This window comes from Malaclemys terrapin, chromosome 2 (assembly GCF_027887155.1).
Source record: "Malaclemys terrapin pileata isolate rMalTer1 chromosome 2, rMalTer1.hap1, whole genome shotgun sequence".
In the NCBI taxonomy this organism is placed as follows: Eukaryota; Metazoa; Chordata; order Testudines; family Emydidae; genus Malaclemys; species Malaclemys terrapin.
The window spans coordinates 195020890-195043603 of record NC_071506.1 but is presented as its reverse complement, the minus strand read 5'-3'; the positions used below and the strand labels follow the sequence as shown (position 1 = coordinate 195043603).

The window sequence follows — 22714 nt, the reverse complement described above, 5'->3', positions numbered from 1 at the left end:
TATGTGACAATTCTGTTCTTTACTCTGGTTTCAACCAATTTGCCTAGAAGTTAGACTTACTGGCATGTAATTACCAAAGTCACTTATGGAGCCTTTCTTAAAAATTGGTGTTTAAATTAGCTATTCTCCAGTCATTTGGTACTGGGGTGACCAGATGTCCCTATTTTATAGGGACAGTCCTGATTTTTGGGTCTTTTTCTTATATAGGCTCCTGTTACCCCCCCACTCCCTGTCTCAATTTTTCACATTTGCTGTCTGTTCCCCTATCTGGTACAGAGGCTGATTTAAGCGATAGATTACACAGTTAGTTCTGCAGTTTCATATTTGAGTTCCTTCAGAACTCTTGGGTGAATACCATCTGGTCCTGGTGACTTATTACTGTTTAATTTATCTATTTGTTCCAAATCTCTTCTACTGACACATCAATCTGGGACAGGTCCTCAGATCTGTCACCTAAAAAGAATGGCTCAGGTGTGGGAATCTCTTTCATGTCCTCTGTAGTGAAGATCAATGCAAAGAATTCATTTAGCTTCTCTGCAATGGCCTTTTCTTCCCTCCTTTAGCACCTTGATTGTCCAGTGGCCCCACTGATTGTTTGGCAGGCTTCCTGCTTTTGATATACTTAACTTTTTTTTGCTGTTAGTTTTTGTGCCTTTTGCTAGTTGCTCTTGAAATTTTTGGCCTGCCTAATTATACTTTTACACATGACTTGGCAGAGTTCATGCTCCTTTCTATTTTCCTCACTGGCATTTGACTTCCAATTTTTAAAGGATGCCCTTTTGCTTCTAACTGCCTCTTTTATTCTGCTGTTTAGCCATAGTGGCATTTTTTGGTCCTCTTATTTTTTATTTTTTTTATTTGGGGTATACATTTAGTTTGAGTCTCCATTATGGTGTTTATAAATAGTTTCCATGCAGCTTTCAGGCATTTCACTCTTGTGAATCTTCCTTTTAATTTCCACTTAACTAGCTTCCTCCTTTTGTTGTTGTTGTTGTTCGTTGTTCCCCTTTTTGAAGTTAAATGCTACTGTGTTGGGTTTCTTTGGTATTTTCTCCCCTGCAAGGATGTTAAAGTTAATTTCATTATGGTTGCTATTGCCAAGTGGTTCAGTTGTATTCACATCTTGGACCAGATGCTGTGCTCCACTTAGAACTAAATCAAGAATTGCCTCTCCCCTTGCGGCTTCCAGGACTAGCTACTCCAATAAGCAGTTGTTATAGTGTTTAGAAATTTTATCTCTGGATCTCATCCTGAGGTGAAATGTATCCAGTCATTATGGGGATAGTTGAAATCCCCATTATTACTGGGCTTTCTGTTTTTGTAACCTCTCTAATTTCCCTGAGCATTTCACAATCACTGTCCTGGTCAGGTGGTCAGTAGTATATTTCTGCTATTATAGTCTTATTATTCATAGAATTTCTATCCATATAGGATTCATTTAAGATTTTTATATATTTGACTATGCTTTGTATCACACATAGTGCCACTCCCCCACCAGCGTGACTTGTATATTTTATACCCTGATATTACCATGTACCAATGATTATCATCATTCCACCAAGTTTCTGTGATGCCTATTATATCAATATCATCATTTAATATCGGGCACTCAAGTTCACCCATTTTAGTATTTCGACTTCTAGAGAGACAAGGTGGGTGAGGTAATATCTTTTATAAAGGTTAGTCCTATAAAAGATATTTCCTCACCTACCTCTTCTTTCTAATATCCTGGAACCAAAATGTCTACAATAGCACTGCATAGTTAGAGTTATAGCATTTTTATACAAGCACTTATAAAATTTGTCATTACTATAATTATTTGTCTGCCTTCATGTGATGTAATTGAATGGGATGCTTTTTTGTTTGATTGTTTCTGTTCAGTTCCTACCTGTGCTTTATCAATTTCTGTCCTCTCCTGTCTCCTAGGATATAGAGCAGAGGTGGCCAAACCGTAGCTCATGAGCTGCGTGCGGCTCTTTTACAGTTAAAGTGTGTCTCACGGAGCCTCCCATATTCTCACCACATTCTCCACCTACCAGACTGGGGTGGGGGGAGCTCAGGGCTTCTGCCCTGCGGCAATGTGGTGGGGTTAGGGGCTTCTGTCCTGCGGCGGTAGGGGGGTCTTGGGCCTTCAGCCCTGTGGGAAGTTTCCCCTTTAAAGAATCCCCCACAAGAGATGTCTTTATCTGAGCCATGTGCTCCTCGTCATGTGTCAGCTTTCTCCCAGTCCTTAGTTTAAAAACTCCTCTATGACTTTTTAAATTTTACATGCCAGCAATCTGGTTCTGTTTTGGTTTAAGTGGAGCCCGTCCTTCCTGTATAGGCTTCTCCCTTCCCAAAGGTTTCCAAGTTCCTAATAAATAAATAAACTCCTCCTCCCAAAACCATCGTCTCAGCCACACATTGAAACCCTGCAGTTCTGCCTGTCTAACTGACCCTGCGTGTGGAACTGGAAGCATTTCAGAGAATGCTACCAGGGAGGTCCTTGACTTCAATCTCTTACCTAGCAGCCTAAATTTGGCCTCCAGGACCTTTCTCTTATCTTTCTTTGTGTCACTGGTACCTACATGTATCATGACCACCAGCTCCTCCTCAGCACTGCACATTAGTCTATCTAGATGTTTTGAGAAGTCTGCAAACCTTCTCACCGAGCAGGCAATTCACCAGGCGGTTCTCCTGGTCATCGCAAACCCATCTATATTTCTAATAATTGAATCTCCCATTACTATTACGTGTTTCTTCCTAATAACAGAGGGGCATCTCCAGTGCGAGAGGATACCATGCCATCTGGAAGGAGGGTTGCAATGGTGGGTTTGTTTCTGTCTGCTCCAGCTTGATGCTATCATTCCCTCAGACTTTCTTCTTTCTCACCAGCACAGAGGCTGTCAGACTCGGGATGGGACTGCTCTACTGTGTCTCTGAAAGCTCCTCTGTATGCCTCTCTGTCTCCCTGAGATCTTCCATTTCAGCCACTATGATTTTGAGAGCCTGATCTGAGGGCCATGAACTGCTTACACCATATGCATACGTATGCAACCTGCTCATAAGGCAGGTAATTGTATTTGTTGCGTTTAGTTCAGTAAACTGGATAGCCCCTCACTCTGCTGTGGGACATCTGCTTGCATTATTTTAACTCTTGCAAGGTTTTTTCTGTTTGGTGATGAAGTGGGATATTGGTTTAAGTTTAGAATATGTTTGTTAGATGTGTCTGCCACTTGCACGCCTTCTCTAAATTCCCTTGCAAAACTGCCCTGTTCACTAGCTCCTCTGGTTGCCTCTGAGCTGGCTTTTTAAACTTCTGTTCTCTGTGAGTTAGCCCCACCCCCTTCTCATGGTATCCTAAAGGGATTAGGGATTGAAGAGTAGCAGGCTAGAGCCTTGTTAGTAATCTCTCAGCCTAGTTTAGCAGACTGCTTGGCTCAGTACATAGACCCCAAAACAGACTGCGCTATAAACTTCAAGCAAGCAAGCATACAACAACACGCTAACAAACAACGAACTCACCCCAAGGATCACTTAGTTGCTCCTGTTTGGTAGCTCCCCTGCCTTGTTCACTACAAACTTCCCAATTTCTGCAACAAATGAGGCATGGGTCCTATAGACAATGGACTCCTTCATTACCCACCCTCTGTTCATGCCCTGAATGAACCAGGGATGCTCTTTTTGGAAGGGTCACATAATTAAAGGCTGTATCATAATGCATATGCACAAGTGGGCTGAACTAAGGCATCCTGGCATTTTCTGATTTGAGCGTGCTTGATTTTGCAGCCCTTTAATCTTTAATTTAGGAAATACAAATTCTTTTATGGTTTGATTTATTGATGAGATCAATCTTAAGTAACGTTCAACAAAGTTTTTTCTTTGTGAATCATAGATCAAGAATTGTGCATTAACCATGTACAGAGACAAAGGAAATCTACTTGAGGAGGAGAAGATACAGTCTTATTAAGCAAAAACTGGAAGATGGTGTACTTGATGGGGCAGATGTTGGTACCAAGATCCAAGAGAGAAGTTCATGTGATACAGTATCTGCTGAAATCGTCCCTGTCATTATCATCTCACATTTGTAATTTTCTCCATCAGGGCTGAGATTGATGTCTTTTTAAACCAGTGGAGATTGTTTTCAATCTCCGAATGTTGCTGCCTCATTTATTTGCAAGCTGGTGAAATTTAGAATTATGCCCTTTCTGTCTCTGCCCCTACCGCGCTTCTTGGTTATGATTAAGATGGATACATTTTGCTTCACGTACTGAAGGCTTTCACTAGATATAGGGTAAAGGTTTTGTTTGATCTTCACTATGAAACAGCTTAGGGTAGATAGTATCTTGACTACATGATAGAATAGGGAAATAAAAAATATCCCTTATGCACCAATGCAATTCTACCCAGCTTTTGGCCATTGGACCCACACGCACAGAAGTAAGCATGAAAGCTCGCCTGCTTGCTTCCTCCCCAAAGCAGGTGGTGGGGAGGGGAATGAGGGGAGCCTTGGCTCCATCCCCTTTACTTACTAGCCAAAATAACATAGCCAGCATGGGGTGAGTGTGTGTGGGGGGGTTCTAATACATTGCTAATATAGGCCTCTATAAGCAGGGGATTTATTGTTACTAAGAGGTATCTGTGAGTCATAGTGCCACCAAGAGTTCTGTAACTTTCACACCAGCCCCTACTTGGGGCTGTGCCTAAAGTAGCAGAAGACTAGTCGTTCATGCACTTTTAATGCTGATTTTCAAGAGTTCTTTAATTTCTACTTTGTCTCTTTTTAACTTTTCATTTGACAATTTTAAAATATAATGAATAAAGTAGTAGTTCTTGCCATCATATATAGAAGCTTAATTTCCTGCAATTTTTTATCCTCAAATTGATTTCTTAGTGCATTTTACAGTGCAGTATTACCTCACTGGTACGAACAAAATCCCATTTAAATGACTCATAGATAGCTACTTATCAAATTTATATATGCAACTTACTTTGCTAAAAACAGAATAGGAAAACAGTATTTGACTTTAAGGACAGCTTTTTATTTTCTTGAGTGAAACCAAGTTCTTTTAAAAGAGTCGGAATTATAATTCTTTTGTAGTCCTAAAAAGTAATTAGATTTAGCAATGTAAACTGAGAAGTAGTTAAAGTGACTCTACAAATTTGAGTCTTATTGAATGTCTGCCAGAATTGCTTAAAGGTGTCTTGTCTGTTTGCCATTTGACAAAACACTGCTCTCTTTTATGAGATGCAACCTTCATACTTACCTTTTTCATATTGATTTTGGGCCAAATTCTGATACCCTTTCTCATGATGATGAGTACCTTACTCCCAGAGTAGTCTCATTGACTTCAGTGCCACCATGTGTGGAATAAGGAACTATTCAATGCAAGTAATGGCATCAGAATCTGAGCCTTAGTTTTTAACTTTCCTAGAGTAAAAAGTATTATAGCTTCTGAAGTAATGGTTGTCTCATCTTTTCTGTTAGTAGACTTATTCATTCCCTAGCTGATATTTATGACTAGTCTGTGATATTGGAAAATCTTTGCCTTTTGCTCAGACAACAAAAATAAAATGCAGCAAAGTGAGAGAACTTCTTGGATGCAGTAATCTTAAACTTCTGGGGTGAAATCCTGGCCCGGACGAAGTCAATGGGAGTGTTGCCATTGATTTCAGTGCGACACGATTTCATGCCTGAAATATGAGTGTTCAGGACACTATAAATCTTGTTGGGAAAGAAATAATTTCTAGCACAATCCTGAAGCACATGGTGGAAGATCAAAACAATTCTTCAACCATAATCAGCATTATGGTTAGTCGATTAAAAAAAGAGGATTGAGTCCCAGTTTCCTAATGACATTGGATGGAATGCTCAGGAATTTCTCCACATTTGGGTAATCTTATGGTCAAAGCACTGGACTGGCACTCAAAAGACCTTGGTTCAATTCCTCGGTTTGCCACACATTTCCTGAATGACCTTGGACAAGAAACTTTGTCTGTGCCTTAGTTTCCCATCTGTAAAATGGAGATAGGTCTTCCCTAGCTTACATGGATGCTGTGAGGATGAATGCATTCGTTTTTGGGTTACATTCAGCTATACTGTGATGGGGGCTACAGAAGTACCTAGATTGATTCAATTACTATGAATGCATTGAAATTTGCATTGAACCTAAGGAGAACTTTGGTCGAAACATAGCACTTACTTTGGACAAGGAACTCTACAGAGAAGCACTAAATTTACAAAAGCAATTGAAGATTTCAGAGGGATTTGAAGATTACAGGCCGATGACATTACTGTAACACTCGCAATGGAAATCTGGCATGCTTTTGTGTGGTTCTAGTTCTTTATTATTAATTGGGACACAATTGAAAAACGATTCAGAGAAGCTATGAAATCTTTATTACTTCGTTAGATTGGCTGATCTCAAATACTGAACCTTAAACAGTGAGAAGAGGCTGAAGCGTGACTGATGGAACCTAATCCTGATTTTGTTCCTTCTCTTTTAGTATTTACAATGGAAGATCCAGGTTTTTGTCCCAAATACATGTTTGCAAAGAGAAGTTGTTACACTTCATTGCATCACATTGCATGTTACAGGAAAATCATGGAGGACTGGACAGTTGGATTCAGAATTTTGAATATTTTTAAACCACCTGCACTTCCAGCCAGTCAGCTCAAAATTGGCACTTTCAGATTGGTTTGGTTGTAATTTTGCAATATGTTAGCTGATGAGAAAGCAAACATTGGTAAAAGTGTGTTTGTATTGAAGGGCAGATACAAAACACTAGTAGGCCTAACTAATAGCTGTATGGGTCTCTTATTATGTTCTTACATTTTAGTAACAGAATCACAAGATTTTCATTTTGTGTATATATGTTTTTTATGTTTGAGGATTAAATATGCTTACAAAGTGAGTCTCAAATTGTGTCTCATTTCATAAAACTTTCGTGAATTCCCACTGGCATTTCAAGGCTTCCTTTTATAAAACAATCTTTTCTATTGGAAACGGATGACAAATGTTTTAAGATATAGCAAGAAAATTAATAGGGGGGCAGTTTGCCTTCCTCCTCAGTCAGACATGTGCCACTGACAACCTGTATGACAAGTCCTACAATACCTTGTTTTCCAGGTATATTAAATTGTGCTTTCCTTTTGAATAATTTTGCCTCTAACAGTTTCTTATTTTTAAAAGACATTTTGAAACTATTGAATGAAAGCGATAGTGTAGATAGAAGGTAGAGTAGCACAACAATTCTTTCCCAATTTACCACTGTTTGTAGGGGAGAGCACTGTAAAGTTACAGAATTGCTAGGAGCAGATTATCTGCAGATACTTGTGAGAATGTATATTTTTCAGTGGCAGGCTTTTCAACTTAATTCACTCAGAAGATATTTTAGCTTCTTAGCATGTTTCTGTAATGCGTACTAGGAAAATATTTTTAACCCTTGTCTTGTATGGAATGTACCATAACAAAATATTAATTCTTCCCTGTTCCATTTTTTCTCTTCTGCTAGGATGGTGATCCAGTTAGGCCAGGAGTAGCCATGACAGACCTTGCTACAGGGCTGTACACGTATGGAGCAATCATGGCCGGTCTGCTTCAAAGATATAAAACCGGGAAGGGACTTCACATTGACTGCAATCTATTGTCATCTCAGGTACAGGTTTAAAGAATGTTTTACTTAGCTTGTTGATGTAGATTTACTTTTCTTATTGTTTTTGTGCATTGGGCCAAGTGCATCCCTGATATAATGACATTGAAAGCAATACTAGAGTCAGATTTCCTAGTTTATATTTCTGTAGTAGTGGTTTGATTTATTTTGATTGATGACTATTACTACAGCACTTCTGTCTGCCACCTAAATACCATCTTTTACTGAGGGTCTCAAAGCACTTTGAGGCTTGATTAATTAGTGTTTTTAACGTCCCGGTGATGTATGGATAAATGCAGCTGATGAAATCACCCTAGTATAGTGTGGTCTTAACACTGGGGTTTATTTCTTCCACAGAGGCTAAGGGCTGAATGCACAAAAGGAGTTAGACTCCTAACTTCTATTTAGGGTGCTAACTTCCATTGAAATGAATGGAAGTTAGAAGCCTAACTCCTTTTGAGCATTCAGCCCTAAGTAACTTGCCCATGTTAATGTGAATATCAGAGTCAGTATATAATCCGGGGGTATGTCTACACTGCAGTTAAAAACCTGCAGCTGGCCCATGCCAGCTGGCTCGGGCTAAGGAGTTGCAGTGTAGAAAATTTAGGCTGTTAATTTCAAAGATAGCATTTGTTTCCTTGTAGCTGTATCCTGAATAATGGTTAAATCCTTAGGTCCTTACTCAGCAAAGCTCTCAGTTGGATTCAGATGTGAATATTGTCTGAGTAAGGGCTTCAGAATTTGGCCTTAAAATAGCAATCCCCAAACAGACTGACGACGATAAATTTTGTTCCAACCTGACTCAAGCTAGAATTTAGTAATTCTTCTATTGTGAAGGGAGCGATCGCTTCTCCTGGATGGCAAACCAAATGCGTTCTTGAAGGACACTCTTACTAAAGTTGTTATGGCAACAGTGACCTTTATGGAGAACTTTTTGCATCCAAATGTTACACTTTCTGGCATTGAGCTAACATTGCAGCCTGTTTATATTTTTTCTTCCTTCCTCAGCCTTGCCTTATTTAAAATACCTACCTTTCCATTCAACAGAAACAGTATTTAAGGATATGAAGTTGGAGGCAGGGCTACACTACACCTGTAAGAGGACAGTATTGCCTTCTTTTTCATTCACTGTACTCAAGATAAAATGTGTGGGATCTTTGTGTAAGAACATGAAGAATCAGAACTATTTAAATACCTGAAATAATTTGAAAGTGCTGACAAATAGTATTTGGTTTGTATTATCCATTCTCCCCCCCAAATCTGTACATTCCAACATTTAAGCTTCCACCATTATCCTCAGATGTCATTCTTATGCTTTTCTTAAAGCCATGCAAGAGGCCTTTTTTTTCCCAGGTCACCTTAATATTAAACTTTCTGCACAGATCTGTCAGTGACGGTAACAAGGCAACATTGAACTGAAATTCAGCTGCCAATGAAAAAGACCAAAGCCTGATATATAACGTGATGATCAGGAAGCATATTTTCTAATTTTAGCTCTGCTATGTATAGATGACGAATGTCTGCTAGTAAAATAGAATGTCATTGTGACCTAGCATCCTGTAAAAGAGACCTCCGATTCTGTGTCTCCACCAAATTACACTGTAGCAGAATAGTAGCTGATTATTAACTGGTGAAGATTTCTTTTCCCACAACAAAACAAAATTCAAGGATTTTATTGAAGAGAGACAGGATGACTGCTAGATGTAGTTTTTGCAGTGGGCATTAACTTTCTGTAGTCTCTCAGCTATAAACTTTTAACCCTTGTCATAAGGTTCTTTTGAAAATGTTCCCCCCATAGATGATTTATAGTTGTCAACTCCAGACCTTTTAGCATCAGCATCTAAATAGTGTCCTTTAGCTGATGCTAGTAAATAAGAAGGAAGTGGGTTTTGGATTTGGCTCCAATTATGCAACTGCGCCTATTCTTCTGTTGTGGTTTGAAAAAAAAAATCTCTTGGAAGTTTTAATATCCTTCCTGTATTTAATTGCAACCAGGCACAAAAATAAATAAATTAAAAAAAATACTGTAGTGAGCTAGTTTCTTTTGGACTGAAATACTGCAAGAAGCGTTATACTTCTTTAACATTTAACAATTTTTATTATGTATTGTCTCAGATTCCACAGACAGGATAATGTGGTTAATATTGTTTGTAATATATGATTGTTCTCAAGTCACTTCTCTGCTTCTAATTACTGAGTTTCCGTTTATATTTGTTATAAAGATACACAATATATTCTCATAATTGTTAAATGACTCTAGAAAAATCTAGCAAATTAGAAGACATTGTTTTCTTCATTCATATCTTTATTGGTAAATGTGTTTTAAATTGCAGGATAGCTTATGGGATTAGCTGTGAGCTTTAGAAACTTTTGCCTTTTAGGTGTCCAGTTCAAATCCAGCCCACATTGATAGTGTCTAATGGTTGTCTTTGTGAGATGATATAGTGGTCTCAGTTCAGGTCTTCAGGTATCACACAAACCATAACCATACACTGATGATGATAATACTTTTGTGTTTGAATAGTACCTTTCATTCTGTTATCTCCAAGCACTTAACAAAAGTTGTAAGCCTCATCCCCATTTTACAAATAGGGAAACTGAGACACAGAAAGTTTGTGATTTGCCCCAGGTCACATGATGTATATCAGTGGCAGAATTAAGAATGAAATCCAGGTCCCCTGACTCTCTGCTTACTGCTATAACTCCTAGGCAATGCTTCCTCTCTGCTAGGCCATGTTGTGTTGTCTGTGTATGTCAAGGCTCCTTCCCCATGCTGAACTTTAGGGTACAAATGTGGGGGCCTGCATGAAACTTCTAAGCTTAACTACCAGCTTAGATCTGGTCTGCTGCCATCACTCCCAAAGTGCTAATTCCCTTCCCTGGGTAGCCTTGAGAGACTCTTCACCAATTCCCTGGTGAATACAGATCCAACCCCCTTGGATCTTAAAACAAGGAAAAATTAATCAGGTTCTTAAAAAGAAGGCTTTTAATTAAAGAAAAAGGTAAAAATCATCTCTGTAAAATCAGGATGGGAAATAACTTTACAGGGTAATCAAACTTAAAGAGCCCAGAGGACTCCCCTGTAGCCTTAGGTTCAAAGTTACAGCAAACAGAGATAAACACTCTAGCAAAAAGGTACATTTACAAGTTGAGAAAACAAAGATAAAAACTAACATGCCTTGCCTGGCTGTTTACTTACAAGTTTGAAATATGAGAGACTTGTTCAGAAAGATTTGGAGAGCATGGCTTGATGTCTGGTCCCTCTTAGTCCCAAGAGCGAACAACCCCCAAAACAAAGAGCACAAACAAAAGCCTTCCCCCCACCAAGATTTGAAAGTATCATGTCCCCTTATTGGTCCTTTGGGTCAGGTGTCCACCAGGTTACCTGAGCTTCTTAACCCTTTACAGGTAAAAGGATTTTGGAGTTTCTGGCCAGGAGGGATTTTATAGTATTGTACGCAGGAGGGCTGTTATCCTTCTCTTTATAGTTATGACAGTGTGTTAATTGGAGAGATCATGGTTTGAATGGACATAGAGGGTGAACCTATCCTATCTATAGGTGGTTACTGCTGCTGAGAGTTGAGGCACATTGGTAGGGCAGGATATAGGAATCTTATACAGTTATCCGTGTTTTATCTAGCCTGTGGATGAACAAGGAAGTTTGTCTCCAAGGCTATTTAGCACCAGCTTTCCAAACCACTAAATTCTCCCTCTGTCTTTTGCACATGATTAAAAAAGTGTAGTGCACACACTACATAGAGAAATGTGTTTTCTCTTTCACTATGTATCTTCGAGGTAGCAAAAATGAATGCTAAGTTACTTTTAATTGTTCTCAAAAATATGGGTCAAATACTACTCTTTGTTACAAGGGTATAACTTTTGAATCATTCCATTGAGTTTATCAGCATAAGAGACAGCAGAATTTGGCACGGTATGCTGCTGCTTGAGCTATACCAGGGGTGGGCAAGCTTTTTGGACTGAGGGCCACATCTGGGTATGGAAATTGTATGGAGGGGCAGTAATGCTCATGAAATTGTGGGTTGGGGTGCAGGAGGGGGTAAGGCCTCCAGCAGGGGTCTGCGGGCTCTGGGGTGAGGCCAGAAATGAGGAGTTCAGGGTGCAGGAGGGGGCTCCGGGCTGGGGTCGGGGGGTGAGGGCACTGGTTGGGGGTGTGGGCTCTGGGGTGGGGATGAGGGTTCAGGGGGTGCTCTGGGCTGGGACTGAGGGGTTTGGAGGGTGGGAGGGGGATCAGGGCTGGGGCAGGGGTTGGGGTGTGAGACGGGGTCCGGGTGCAGGCTCTGAACTGTGCTTGCCTCAAGCAGCTCCCAGAAGCAGCGGCATGTCCCCCCTACGGCTCCTAATCAGTGGCGCAGCCAGGAGGCTTTGCGCGCTGCCCTGTCTGCAGGCGCTGGCCCTGCAGCTCCCATTGGCTGCAGTTCCCGGCCAATGGGAGCTGTGGGGGTGGCGCTTGGTGCTGGGGCAGTGTGCAGAGCCCTTTGGCTCCCTCTACGCGTAGGAGCTGGAGGGAAAACATGCCACTGATTCTGGGAGCCGCGTGGAGTGGGGCAAGCCCCGGACCCCGCTCCCCAGCGGGAGCTCGAGGGCCGGATTAAAATGTCTGGAGGGCCGGATGCAGCCCCCAGACTGTAGTTTGCCCATCCCTGAGCTATACAGATTTTTGAAAGAGCAATATTAATGTGTTTGAAAGAAAAGCTGAGTTTGGCCTCAGAGATTACGTCGTTTCTGCTATTTTGAATCATTAGTAATGCATAAAGTCATTGGTAGATTATGCTCCATCTAGGCCTTGGATTGAATGGGTTCACGAGTTGTACTAATGATAGTTGAAGAAGATTTATTAGCTAGGGAAAGGAGTGAAGGAGAAACCCATCTTTTCTAAAAAGTATAGGAAACATATTAAAACATAGCAATAGGCTAGAGCAGGGAAAGGAGAGAGCTTGACGATGAAGATAGACATTAGTTCCAGTCAATACAGTGAGTTTATTATGGTCTTTGAATTATGGACATGACTCTGGATATGAAACTGAAAGTTTTACTATGGTTTGTTACCAATGTACAATATATCAGAATCACTTTATGGATTAGAAGAAAAAGTACAACCCAAAACTGGAAAGTAAGAGTTCAGGCTAACAGATGTAAAGAAGTGAAAAAATGAAAAAGTATGAGTAACCAACAGGGCAATAAACAAATTTTTAGTGCTCTCCTGATCCAAACTCCATGAGGTCAATGGGAATCTTTCCATTGACTGGAAGAATGAGCGTTGAAGAAGGCCTATAGGTCCTCTGTATGACATAGTAATTTATATAAACAATGAGAGAACAGACTATAACGTGATGGAGGAAGGTGCCAAGGTCAAGTTACAGTAAGTGAGTAAAAGAACTGAATTCTGTGTGGTGCTGAAGTTCTGGAGGTCTAATAACCCCCACAAGCTTGTCCTATTGGAGATGCTGATGGAATGCTGGCAGGACTGGAACAGTGACTATTATAGTAGATCAATGTTGCTCTGATTAGAATGTGTCCCATAGGAGTAATTTCAAGAGGGGTGAAGGAAGAATATGATGCTGAAACATCATGTTCTGATTACTTTGATCTGATGAAGTAATTACATAGTGACCATATGCCACTCTGTGTTTGTATTATTTTGTATTGCATTGTTTCCAGCACAGCAGTTAAATTATAAATGCCTCACAGACCTGCAGTTTGGTACAAATTCAGTTAAAGTACAATACTGTATAAATAACAATGATCAGAATGTGTTAGATGGTTAAAAACAAAATCAAATGTACGTACAAAAAGAAGACTAAAGTGTAGGTTGCAGTTTATCATAAAAGAGCCTAAAGTTTTTGAAAGATTATTAACCAAATTAGACTCCTCTTAAAACTAGACTACAATTGTGTATCAGTCTATTTCTTGTTGAATAACTTCACCTGTAACTCAGTTCTGGATCTATCTAAGAAAATCATTATTATGTAGAGAACCATACACCTGTATTTTGTATTCATTCAAATTCTTCCTTAGTTAATTAAAAATCATTTGTCAAAAGTCTTTTAACTTTAGAGTCAAAATCAATTATATTTTGGATTCATTCATTTTCCAGTGCTGAGAGTCAAGAAATTTTGGGGCAAGCTAGAAATGCAAAATGAATCACCAGCAAGAAATGCCATATCTTGACTCCAGGCATCCAGATGGTTAATACAAACCCATTTATTTCCCAAATCAAACAGAACTTTGGACCACATTTTTCTTTTGAGCTGTACACTTTGACACCTCAATAGAGGAACCCCCATTTATACTGAAGACAACATAAAGAGTTCAAAGAAGGCACAATGGATGAATGAACGGTGGGTGCTCATTAATGTTACAGAGACACAGATGTAATCTAGCACTGTTAAAGTGTGTGCCATTTCAAACATGTCACTCACCTGCAGAGGTTTGTTTCGTATGTCATTCCCAGAGTGCATTAGCACCAAAGAGCTTAATGGGCTATTTCCAAAGTCTTTTTAGCCTTACAACTACTTCAGTGTTCTTCCATTGAGATAACACCATGCAGGACTGTCTCTTACTCTCTTTATCTCGCTTTTGTTCTGGTATACGAACCAGGAGTTTGTGTTACTGCAGCCTATGCCAAAGCAGTTGAAAGTAGGCCTTTCTCCTAAAAGTGCTTTTTGTAAGATTTACCTAAGAAGATATTACTAGTAAAATAAAATGACCCTTTGCTGTTTGATGAAGTTCAGTTCTCTCTGCTATCAGAAAAACTCTTTGCCTTCACTGAACAACAAAGCTCCTGGGTAGATATAACCACTTGTTGTGTAGAAATTCTGATTGCACATTTTCTTAATCTCTGTAAACTCGTTTTGCTATAGTAAATGGATATTTTAAGTTACAAGATCATAAATAAGAATATAGGAATGGCCATACTGGGTCAGACCACTGGTCCATCTAGCCCAGCATTCTGTCTTCCAACAGTGGTTAGTGACAGATTCTTTGTTTAGAGCAGGGATAGGCAACCTTTGGCCTGCCACGTCCGCAGGTTCGGCCAATCGCAGCTCCCACTGGCTGCGGTTCGCCGCTCCAGGCCAATGGAGGCGGTGGGAAGTGGCAGCCAGCACATCCTTTGGCCCGCGCCGCTTCCCACAGTCCCTATATGCCTGGAACGGCGAACCGCAGCCAGTGGGAGCCGCGATTGGCCGAACCTGCGGACGTGGCAGGTAAACTGGTCCGGCCCGCCAGGGTGCTTACCCTGGCAGGCCGCGTGCCAAAGGTTGCCAATCCCTGGTTTAGAGGGAATGAACAGAACAGGACAATTAGTGAGGGCTGAATCCCCTGTTGTCCAGTCCCAGTTTCTGTCAGTCAGAGGTTTAGGGCGCCCAGAATGTGGGGTTGCATTCCTGACCATCTTGACTAATAGCCGTTGATGGACCTGTCCTCCATGAACTTATCTAATTTATTTTTGAACCAAGTTATACTTTTGGCCTTTACAACATCCCCTGGCAATGAGTCCCACAGGTTAACTGTGCACTGTGTGAAAAAATACTTCCTGTTGTTTGTTTTAAACCTGCTGCCTGTTAATTTCATTGGGTGACCCCTGGTTCTTGTGTTATGTGAAGGGATATATAACACTTTCCTATTCACTTTCTCCACACCATTCATGATTTTATAGATCTCTATTATATCTCCCCTTAGTCATTTCTTTTCTAAGCTGAACAGTCCCAGTCTTTTCTCTCCTCATATGGAAGCTGTTCCATACCCCAATCATTTTTGTTGTCCTTCTGTGTATATATCTTTTCTGAGGTGGAGAGACCAGAACTGTACACAGTATTCAATGTGTGGACGTATCATGAAATTATATAGTGGCTTCATGATATTTTCTGTCTTATTATCTATTCCTTTTTCTAATGGTTCCTAACTTTCTGTTTAGCTTTTTTTGACTGCCATTGCACATTGATCAGATGTTTCAGAGAACTATCCACGATGATTTCAAGATCTCTTTCTTAAATTATAACAGCTAATTTAGAACCCATCATTTTATATATATAGTTGGGATAACTTTTTCCAATGTGCATTACTTTGCACTTATCAGCATTGAACTTCATCTGCCATTTTGTTGTCCAGGCATCTGGTTTAGTGAGGTCTCTTTGCAACTCTTCATAGTATTAGGAGTTAACAATCTTTCTGCAAACTTTGCCTCCTCACAGTTTATGCCTTTTTCCAGATCATACCACAGTAGTTCTACAATTTCATGTTTGAGTTCCTTCAGAACTCTGGAGTGAATACCATCTGGTTCTGGTGACTTATTACTGTTAAATTTATCATTTATTTATGGACAAGTCCCATCATATCATCAAACACACCCCTTTGCAAAGGGAAGCTGCAAAAGATGCTGTATGTATCAAAAATATCAGGGTTATGGATTCTGTAGATTTCTACTCATCACCTATTTTGTTACCACTCACCTTGGAGGTAATTTTGCTAAAAATGTTGTGTGTTTTGCTGAACATTTTCTGTGCTGCCCTATGAGATGAGAGCACCAATAGCGTTAGTAAATATTATTTTAGAAGTGTAAATGCTGTAGTAGCATTTTTTCATCAGTCCGGCTGTAATGGATTCATACAACTCATTTAACACTTTTTTCTTCGTTGCTAAAAATAGCTGCTTATCAGTTCAACCCGAAACTCACTAAAATGTGTAAACTTTCTACACCCATATACTTGTACATTGCTGTGTATGCTAATTTAATTATTTTAAAAAACCTTTAATATAGCACGACCCCTTTCTTTTAAAGACTGATGTCCCATATTACTGATATATTGCCAATATTTTAATTGGAAGATCCCCTTTAAGATCTGACAGTAAACACAGTCCATTTCCATTTCCACTTCCAGAACAAATCTGGTCATCAGATGACCATAGTGTCCGAGTGGTTTCTAACTTTGCTTTTTATTGCTAGGGATTATTGTTTCCAAATAGGACATTTATTTCTGAAGAGGATGATTATATGGATGCTGAACACCACCAGTTCCGACCAGTGTTAATGGCATTGGCTACATTAGGATATTTTCCCTAAAAATTCCTACTGTTGCTAGAACATCCAGCTCATCTGGTGGAAGCAACAGTGGGAGTCCTCCTGTAGTCAAGGCCCCAGGCAGCTACCAGCATTTTAAACACTGTGCTGTGTAGACATACTCTGACCTGGTCTGAATGATGTAGTACTTAAGAGACTGATGGCCATCAGAAGCCTCCATGAATAACTACACACACGCTTGCCATGGCCAGTGGAGAAGCAGCTGTGACAGCAATGATGGGAAAAATTCTAGCACCCCACTACCCCAACCCTTATACGCTCCACATCTTGCCAGAGGTGCATAGCCGTTTATAGGACCAGGGCCAGCTCTAACTTTTTTGCCTCCCTAGCCAAAAAAGAAGAGCGCTGCCCCGCCGCCCAACCCCCCCCACCCTGAAGCGCCGGGCAGGGCCGGGCTGCCCAAACCCCGAGCGCTGTGCCACGCTGGGCCACCCAAACCCTGAGCGGCACGCCGGGCTGCACAAACCCCTGCCCCGAGCGCCGCGCCGGGCCACCCAAACCTCCAGAGTGCCGCGCCGCGCCGGTCAAACCCCCGCTCCCCCCCGAGCGCTGGGCTGGGCCGCCCAAACTCCCGCCCTCCCCCCCCAGCGCCAGGCCGGGCCGCCGAAGCCCCCCCGGCCCCCAGCGCCATGCCGCCGCCGAAACACTCCCCACGCTGTCTGGACGAAACCAAAAAAAAAACCTCGAGTGCCGCCCCGCCGAACAAACAAAAAAACAAAAACACCGTGAGTGCCCTCCCCACCCCAACATTGGCCGCCCCTTCAAAGGTGCCGCCCTAAGCACGTGCTTGGTCGGCTTGTGCCTGGAGCCGGCCCTGTATAGGACAGAGACCTAAGAGTTCTTCTGTTCCTGCTGCTTATTCCTAACCTGAAAGCACAAACCTCTGGCAGAACTGTAAGATGTTGCAAAGGTATGATGATCTTCTCAAAGAGAGGGTGAGAGTAATGAGCAGGTGCAGATGAATTCTTAAGAAAGAAAGAAAAATTCTGTTTTCATGCAAAAATGCAAGGATTAAAAAGTAAAGTGGTTAAAGTTTTCAAAAGCATCTAAGTGATTTACTAGCCTAGCTCCCATTTTCAAAAGTGTCTTAGGGTATATCTGCACAGCAATTGAACACCCACGGCTGGCCCGGGTCAGTTGACTTGAGCTTGTGGACTTCGGCTGTTGGGCTGTAAAAATGTGGTGTAGACGCTTGGGCTGGTGCCCGAGCTCTGGGACCCTGCCAAGAGGAGGGTCCCGGAGCCTGGGCTCCAGCCCGAGTCTGAATGTCTACACCATGATCTACTTCTGTTTCAGAGCAGAGCAAAATCAAAATTAGGGAACTTTTAGAATACAGCAGCAGAGTCCACATGGACAGTTAGCATGCGGCAGGCTAGTGAGGAGTAGATTTACACCCTAGCTTGCCGTGCATTGTTTGCGTAGACAAGCCCTAAAAAAGCCTAGACAGTCAATAGGATGCAGGCTTCTAAATCACTTGGGCACTTTTTTGAAAATTTTACCCGGAGTGTATATTTTATAATGTAAATGGCATTGTTTCTAAACAGAGGACCAAAACTGAAAGGGACCCTATCACAGTTTCCATTTGTGTGTGTGCAACTTTGCATGGAAAAATAACCTGTGTCAGATCTGGGGCAGGGTCTGTCTTTATGATGTGTGTGGCACAGCACCTAGTACAATGGGGCCCTAATCCCTGACTGGAGCCTTCAGGCAATACTGTAATGCCAGCGATACTACTATTAATACATGCTTTAACGCCAGTGCTTGCACACGATACCATTTTCATGAACAGAATCTCTTTGTCTGAGTTTGGCATGAATAGATTCTGTTACCTGTGTGCTCAACTGTCAAGTTCAGGCACTCCTGTGTGCTCATGCTAGTGCTCTAGAAATATACGTGCAGGTGTTTGCACACACGGATGGATTATGTGAAAGAAATGGAATCCACTTTTTGAAAATTTAGCCCACATTATTTTCTAAATTGTCAATGGCACACAATAAACTGTCTTTAAAAATAGTCCAAAGAATAGAAAATAAGACCCAGCATAAAAGTTCTAATTCATATTTTGTTGACAAGAACATCTTCTGATGAGAAAATACTTTTTATATACAGAAAAATAGCTATTTGAATATAAACTGAAGAAGAAAAAATTCTTGTGCAGAGTTAAACATTTGACAAAACTATAAAAATGAAGGCAGGAATGTTGATATTTGTACTGGTGGCTTTTCTACCTTAAACAGAAGCAATCTTAAACAAATCATTGTAGGTGGAGCTGATAGCACCACAGATAATTAAGGCTGCCTACCACTTTTCATTTTAAGATCCTTTTTTCAGATGCTTATAGCTTTGCCAGTCTTCAACAGTTTTGGCTGAAATTTTCCATGCCAGGTGTCTGCCACTGGCTGAACAATTAATTCTTTAATTAATTTTATTTATTCATTTATTTATAATTTCAGCTAAAATGGTTCAGCTGTGTTCAGGAATGAGGCTAGGGAAAAATACATTGTTTTGCCCTCTAAAAAGAATGCTTATATCTATTTGATTGTTTTGGAGCAGTGGCTTGAAATTTGGCAGGAGGGTTGGGCTGGTGTCAGGGATGTGCCTTTTGGGAGGATCAGAAGGAGACAGGAGGAGGTAAGAGGAAATAGGGGTACGGGGGAGAGGGGGAGTCAGGAGCTGGTTTCTGGGTAATGTGTAGATAGGAGCATAGAAGGAAAGGGCTGAAGGGATGGAGGGCAAGAGATGGGGAGGGGAGTGGTCAGGGATGCCTGAGGCCACATATTGAATGAGATGGATAAAAGGAAATATTGAATAAGTACCCATTCACTGAATGAGACAGTGATCCTGTTGAAAAAATAGTATGTGATTGTGTAATTAAAAACTGAATCATAATACTTATGCACAAGGTGGCCACTTTAAGATTGCACTGGCAACCTTAGTTCTGGCATTTCCTAACTTTCAAGTGCTTGAGTTTGCAACCTTAATAATGTTCTTTTAAGGTAGGGTTTTTAAATATTATTTAGGATATTGAGGGCATACTAGTGACTTATTTAAGCCATCCAGTGATGGCTCTGTTGCTCCATAATCTTCATTTTTAAAAAAGCATGTACAATTGAATTTACCTTAGTTTTAGATAGAGCTCATTGGAAAGAAATCAGTTCTGATTTATTTCATGAAACAGAGCAGTCATGTCAAACAGGGAACCAGAAATCAGCACAATAATATACTCATGTAACAAAAAGTTATGGTTTAAGTAACTTTCAGATTTCAAAAAGAAGCTAGGACTGATGACCAACCTGGACATATCATATCATGCTTCTGTATGAGGTGCTGAGTGGACCCCTCCATTTGATGATGCAACTGGATAAATAAAAGGAGGATCAGTTCTGACTTTACATTTCTTTGAGGTGTTGCTTTTTTTTACAGCCTTAAGTTGAAATCTGTATTTGGCTATATACATTTTTTGTATTCAGTTGTAACATTTGTATTTAAATTTTTTAAACTTTTCTTGGAAACAAACTTAAGTACTGTCTCATAGAAGATAGAGATGAAAAAGACCTTTTAGGTCACCTAGTTACTTTCCCTGCCAAATTTGTTCCCTGTATAGCACATTTTCTAATACTTTGTCCAGTCTATTTTTAAATGGGACTGTCAATAGGAGTTGAATGCCTAACTCCCTTAGTCTCATTTGAAGATCCCAACAAGACTGAATTAATTTTTTGAGTTCTGTTTTATCAAGCTGCTGAATGGATATCCCTTGAGACCAAAATCCTTTATGCATAGAACAGGTACTGTACAGGTATCAGCACTGCAAGTTTCCCTTCTCCTGCCCCTCCAGTTCTCCCCATGCTATGTTCTGGAAGGACAGTCTGCAGGGTTGAGAGGCTAGCTCAGTCTCCATACCACTAAAGCTCTTGATCTCTGCAGAGATAGCTAGCAGTGCTGCCAATTTTGAGGGTGCTTTTTATGATGTAAGCTCCTTTTCAGTAAGAACTGGACTGAGCCCACTAACTGATTTCACACAGGTTGCCAAGCAGTCATTAGGTGGCAACAGCGTTCAGTCACCTCCAACCTGCCTCAAACCCTTTTATTTACTTTGGGATAGTTTTCATTATGGCTTGTGAATTCCCAGTAGTGTCTTCTAGGTTTATTGGTATCCAGATTGATTGAGAGGTAAAATTTCCTCTTACAAGTGTCAGTTATATTTTTGTTAGAGCGGTTGAAAAACAGCCAAAAGAAATAAACAAACAAACAAAACACATCCCCTTGCAACATTTTGTCACTTTTTTGTTGAAAATTTTCATCAAAGATTTTCTACAAATTCTGGGGCAGGAATCAGTGTTAATGAATTTACCATCTTGAGAAGAGTGCCTCTGTGGTGGGGACCATTTCTTGTTTGCAGGAGGCAATTCTGTGCCAAAATCTATCAGCCTTGCAGTGTGGATAAGTCCACACGAACTGGATATCTTTATTATGAGAAATGAGCCTTATAGGCAAGAATACATTCCTTCTTTAGAGTAATATGACAGCGTTAAGCAGATGTACTGTACATGAAAGCAGTGGAATGAAAGCAGTATTTTAAAGGTCTTCTCCTGCTCTCATTGAATTCAGTGGCAAAAACTCCCATTGTCTTAAGTGGGTTCAGGATCTTCTAAGTGAAATTTTTTTTTAATATACCAACCGAAGGAATCTTTTTTTTACACAACTAAGCACAATTGAGACTCAGAAAAGCGATAAGAAAAAAGAATGAACCCTTCCTCCTTCCTCTCCTTCAAACCGCCCTCCCCAGAAAAATCAAGTCTGTATGTTAGTTTGGGTTCAAGGAGCTATGGAGCTATGTTGATTTACACTGGCTGAGGATCAGGCCCTTAATTGGACGTTTTTTAGTAGCCTTTTAGGAAGTGAGAGGAAGATACTTTTTCACAGAGCAGTACAGTAAAGGCATAAGCAGAGTGACTAGCGTTTTCGCACTGCAACACATTGAAACAATTCAGGGCTTTTGTTCTACAATGCTATAAATTAAAATCTGAGTATTCTATAAGCAGGTTTCACAGTAGGAAGTGCCTTAATAAAACTTATAAGGTATTATATGGATTTTTGTACCTTGTATCAAAGTTTCTATAAAGCAGTCTACATTTCCCCCCAACAACTCCAAAGGCTGAGAGGAAATAAAATTAACTTGGATATGAATCAAAGCCTGATAAGGATGTATGAAAATAAAATAGACACTACTTTGGAAGGATAAGAAAGGAAACAGTCTAACTGAAAATGTTGTTTTTTTCATCTTTCTACTTACTCATCACATTTTTCTGTTTTTCCTGCCCACTTATTGAGCTCACACATAAATGATTGATTGAGTCAGTGAACTCGTAATAAATTTTGTTTGATGTGCTGTCTTAAAAAAATATCTTTTGAAACTCTGTCTCTTTTCGCTGTCTGCTCTTCCCTTCTGGCATTTAATATCCAGTTTCCTCATCTGTCTGATTGTCTCTGACTGAATATAGTTTTTCAAACCTTAATGCAGCTCTCTTTTTGTTCTGGTTTAGGTAGGTATGTAAAGTAAACATATGATTTGACCATCATTAGTAATTTTGCAAAGGAATGTAAATGTGTGTGTTCCCTTCACTGAGTTTAAAAAAAATAAAAAGAATAGTCTGTGTATAGACACTTGATAATATACATTTACAGTAGGTAGATCTGTCTGTGCAGGCAAATGAATACAGAGATTACTTTATCATTGAATTACATCTGGTTTAGTGTTTACAGGTACCGAAGTTGCTCTTGTGGGTTTGTTCCTTATTAAAATTCAAACAGGCCTGTAGTATTTTAAGAAAACAGCTTTAAGTACAGACTAAACAAAAATACTTAATTTTATACATATATAAAGATCCTTTCATCCTAAAGGGTTGCAGAGCATTTTACAAACTGATACTTCTGGGGGCATGAAGCATCTATAGCATCTAATCTCCACACAAAATACTTCAA

At 40.3% G+C, this 22714-nt stretch overlaps 1 protein-coding gene across 3 annotated transcripts in view; it reads left to right on the top strand.

The window, feature by feature from the left end:
* SUGCT (succinyl-CoA:glutarate-CoA transferase) overlaps window positions 1-22714 on the top strand; it is a 483356-nt gene that overhangs the window by 72082 nt on the left and 388560 nt on the right. For all 3 annotated transcript variants that reach the window (XM_054019420.1, XM_054019419.1, XM_054019421.1), the window contains exon 8: window positions 7495-7638. In XM_054019420.1, the coding sequence (XP_053875395.1) occupies window positions 7495-7638 (144 nt within the window). The remainder of the gene's footprint in view (window positions 1-7494; window positions 7639-22714) is intronic.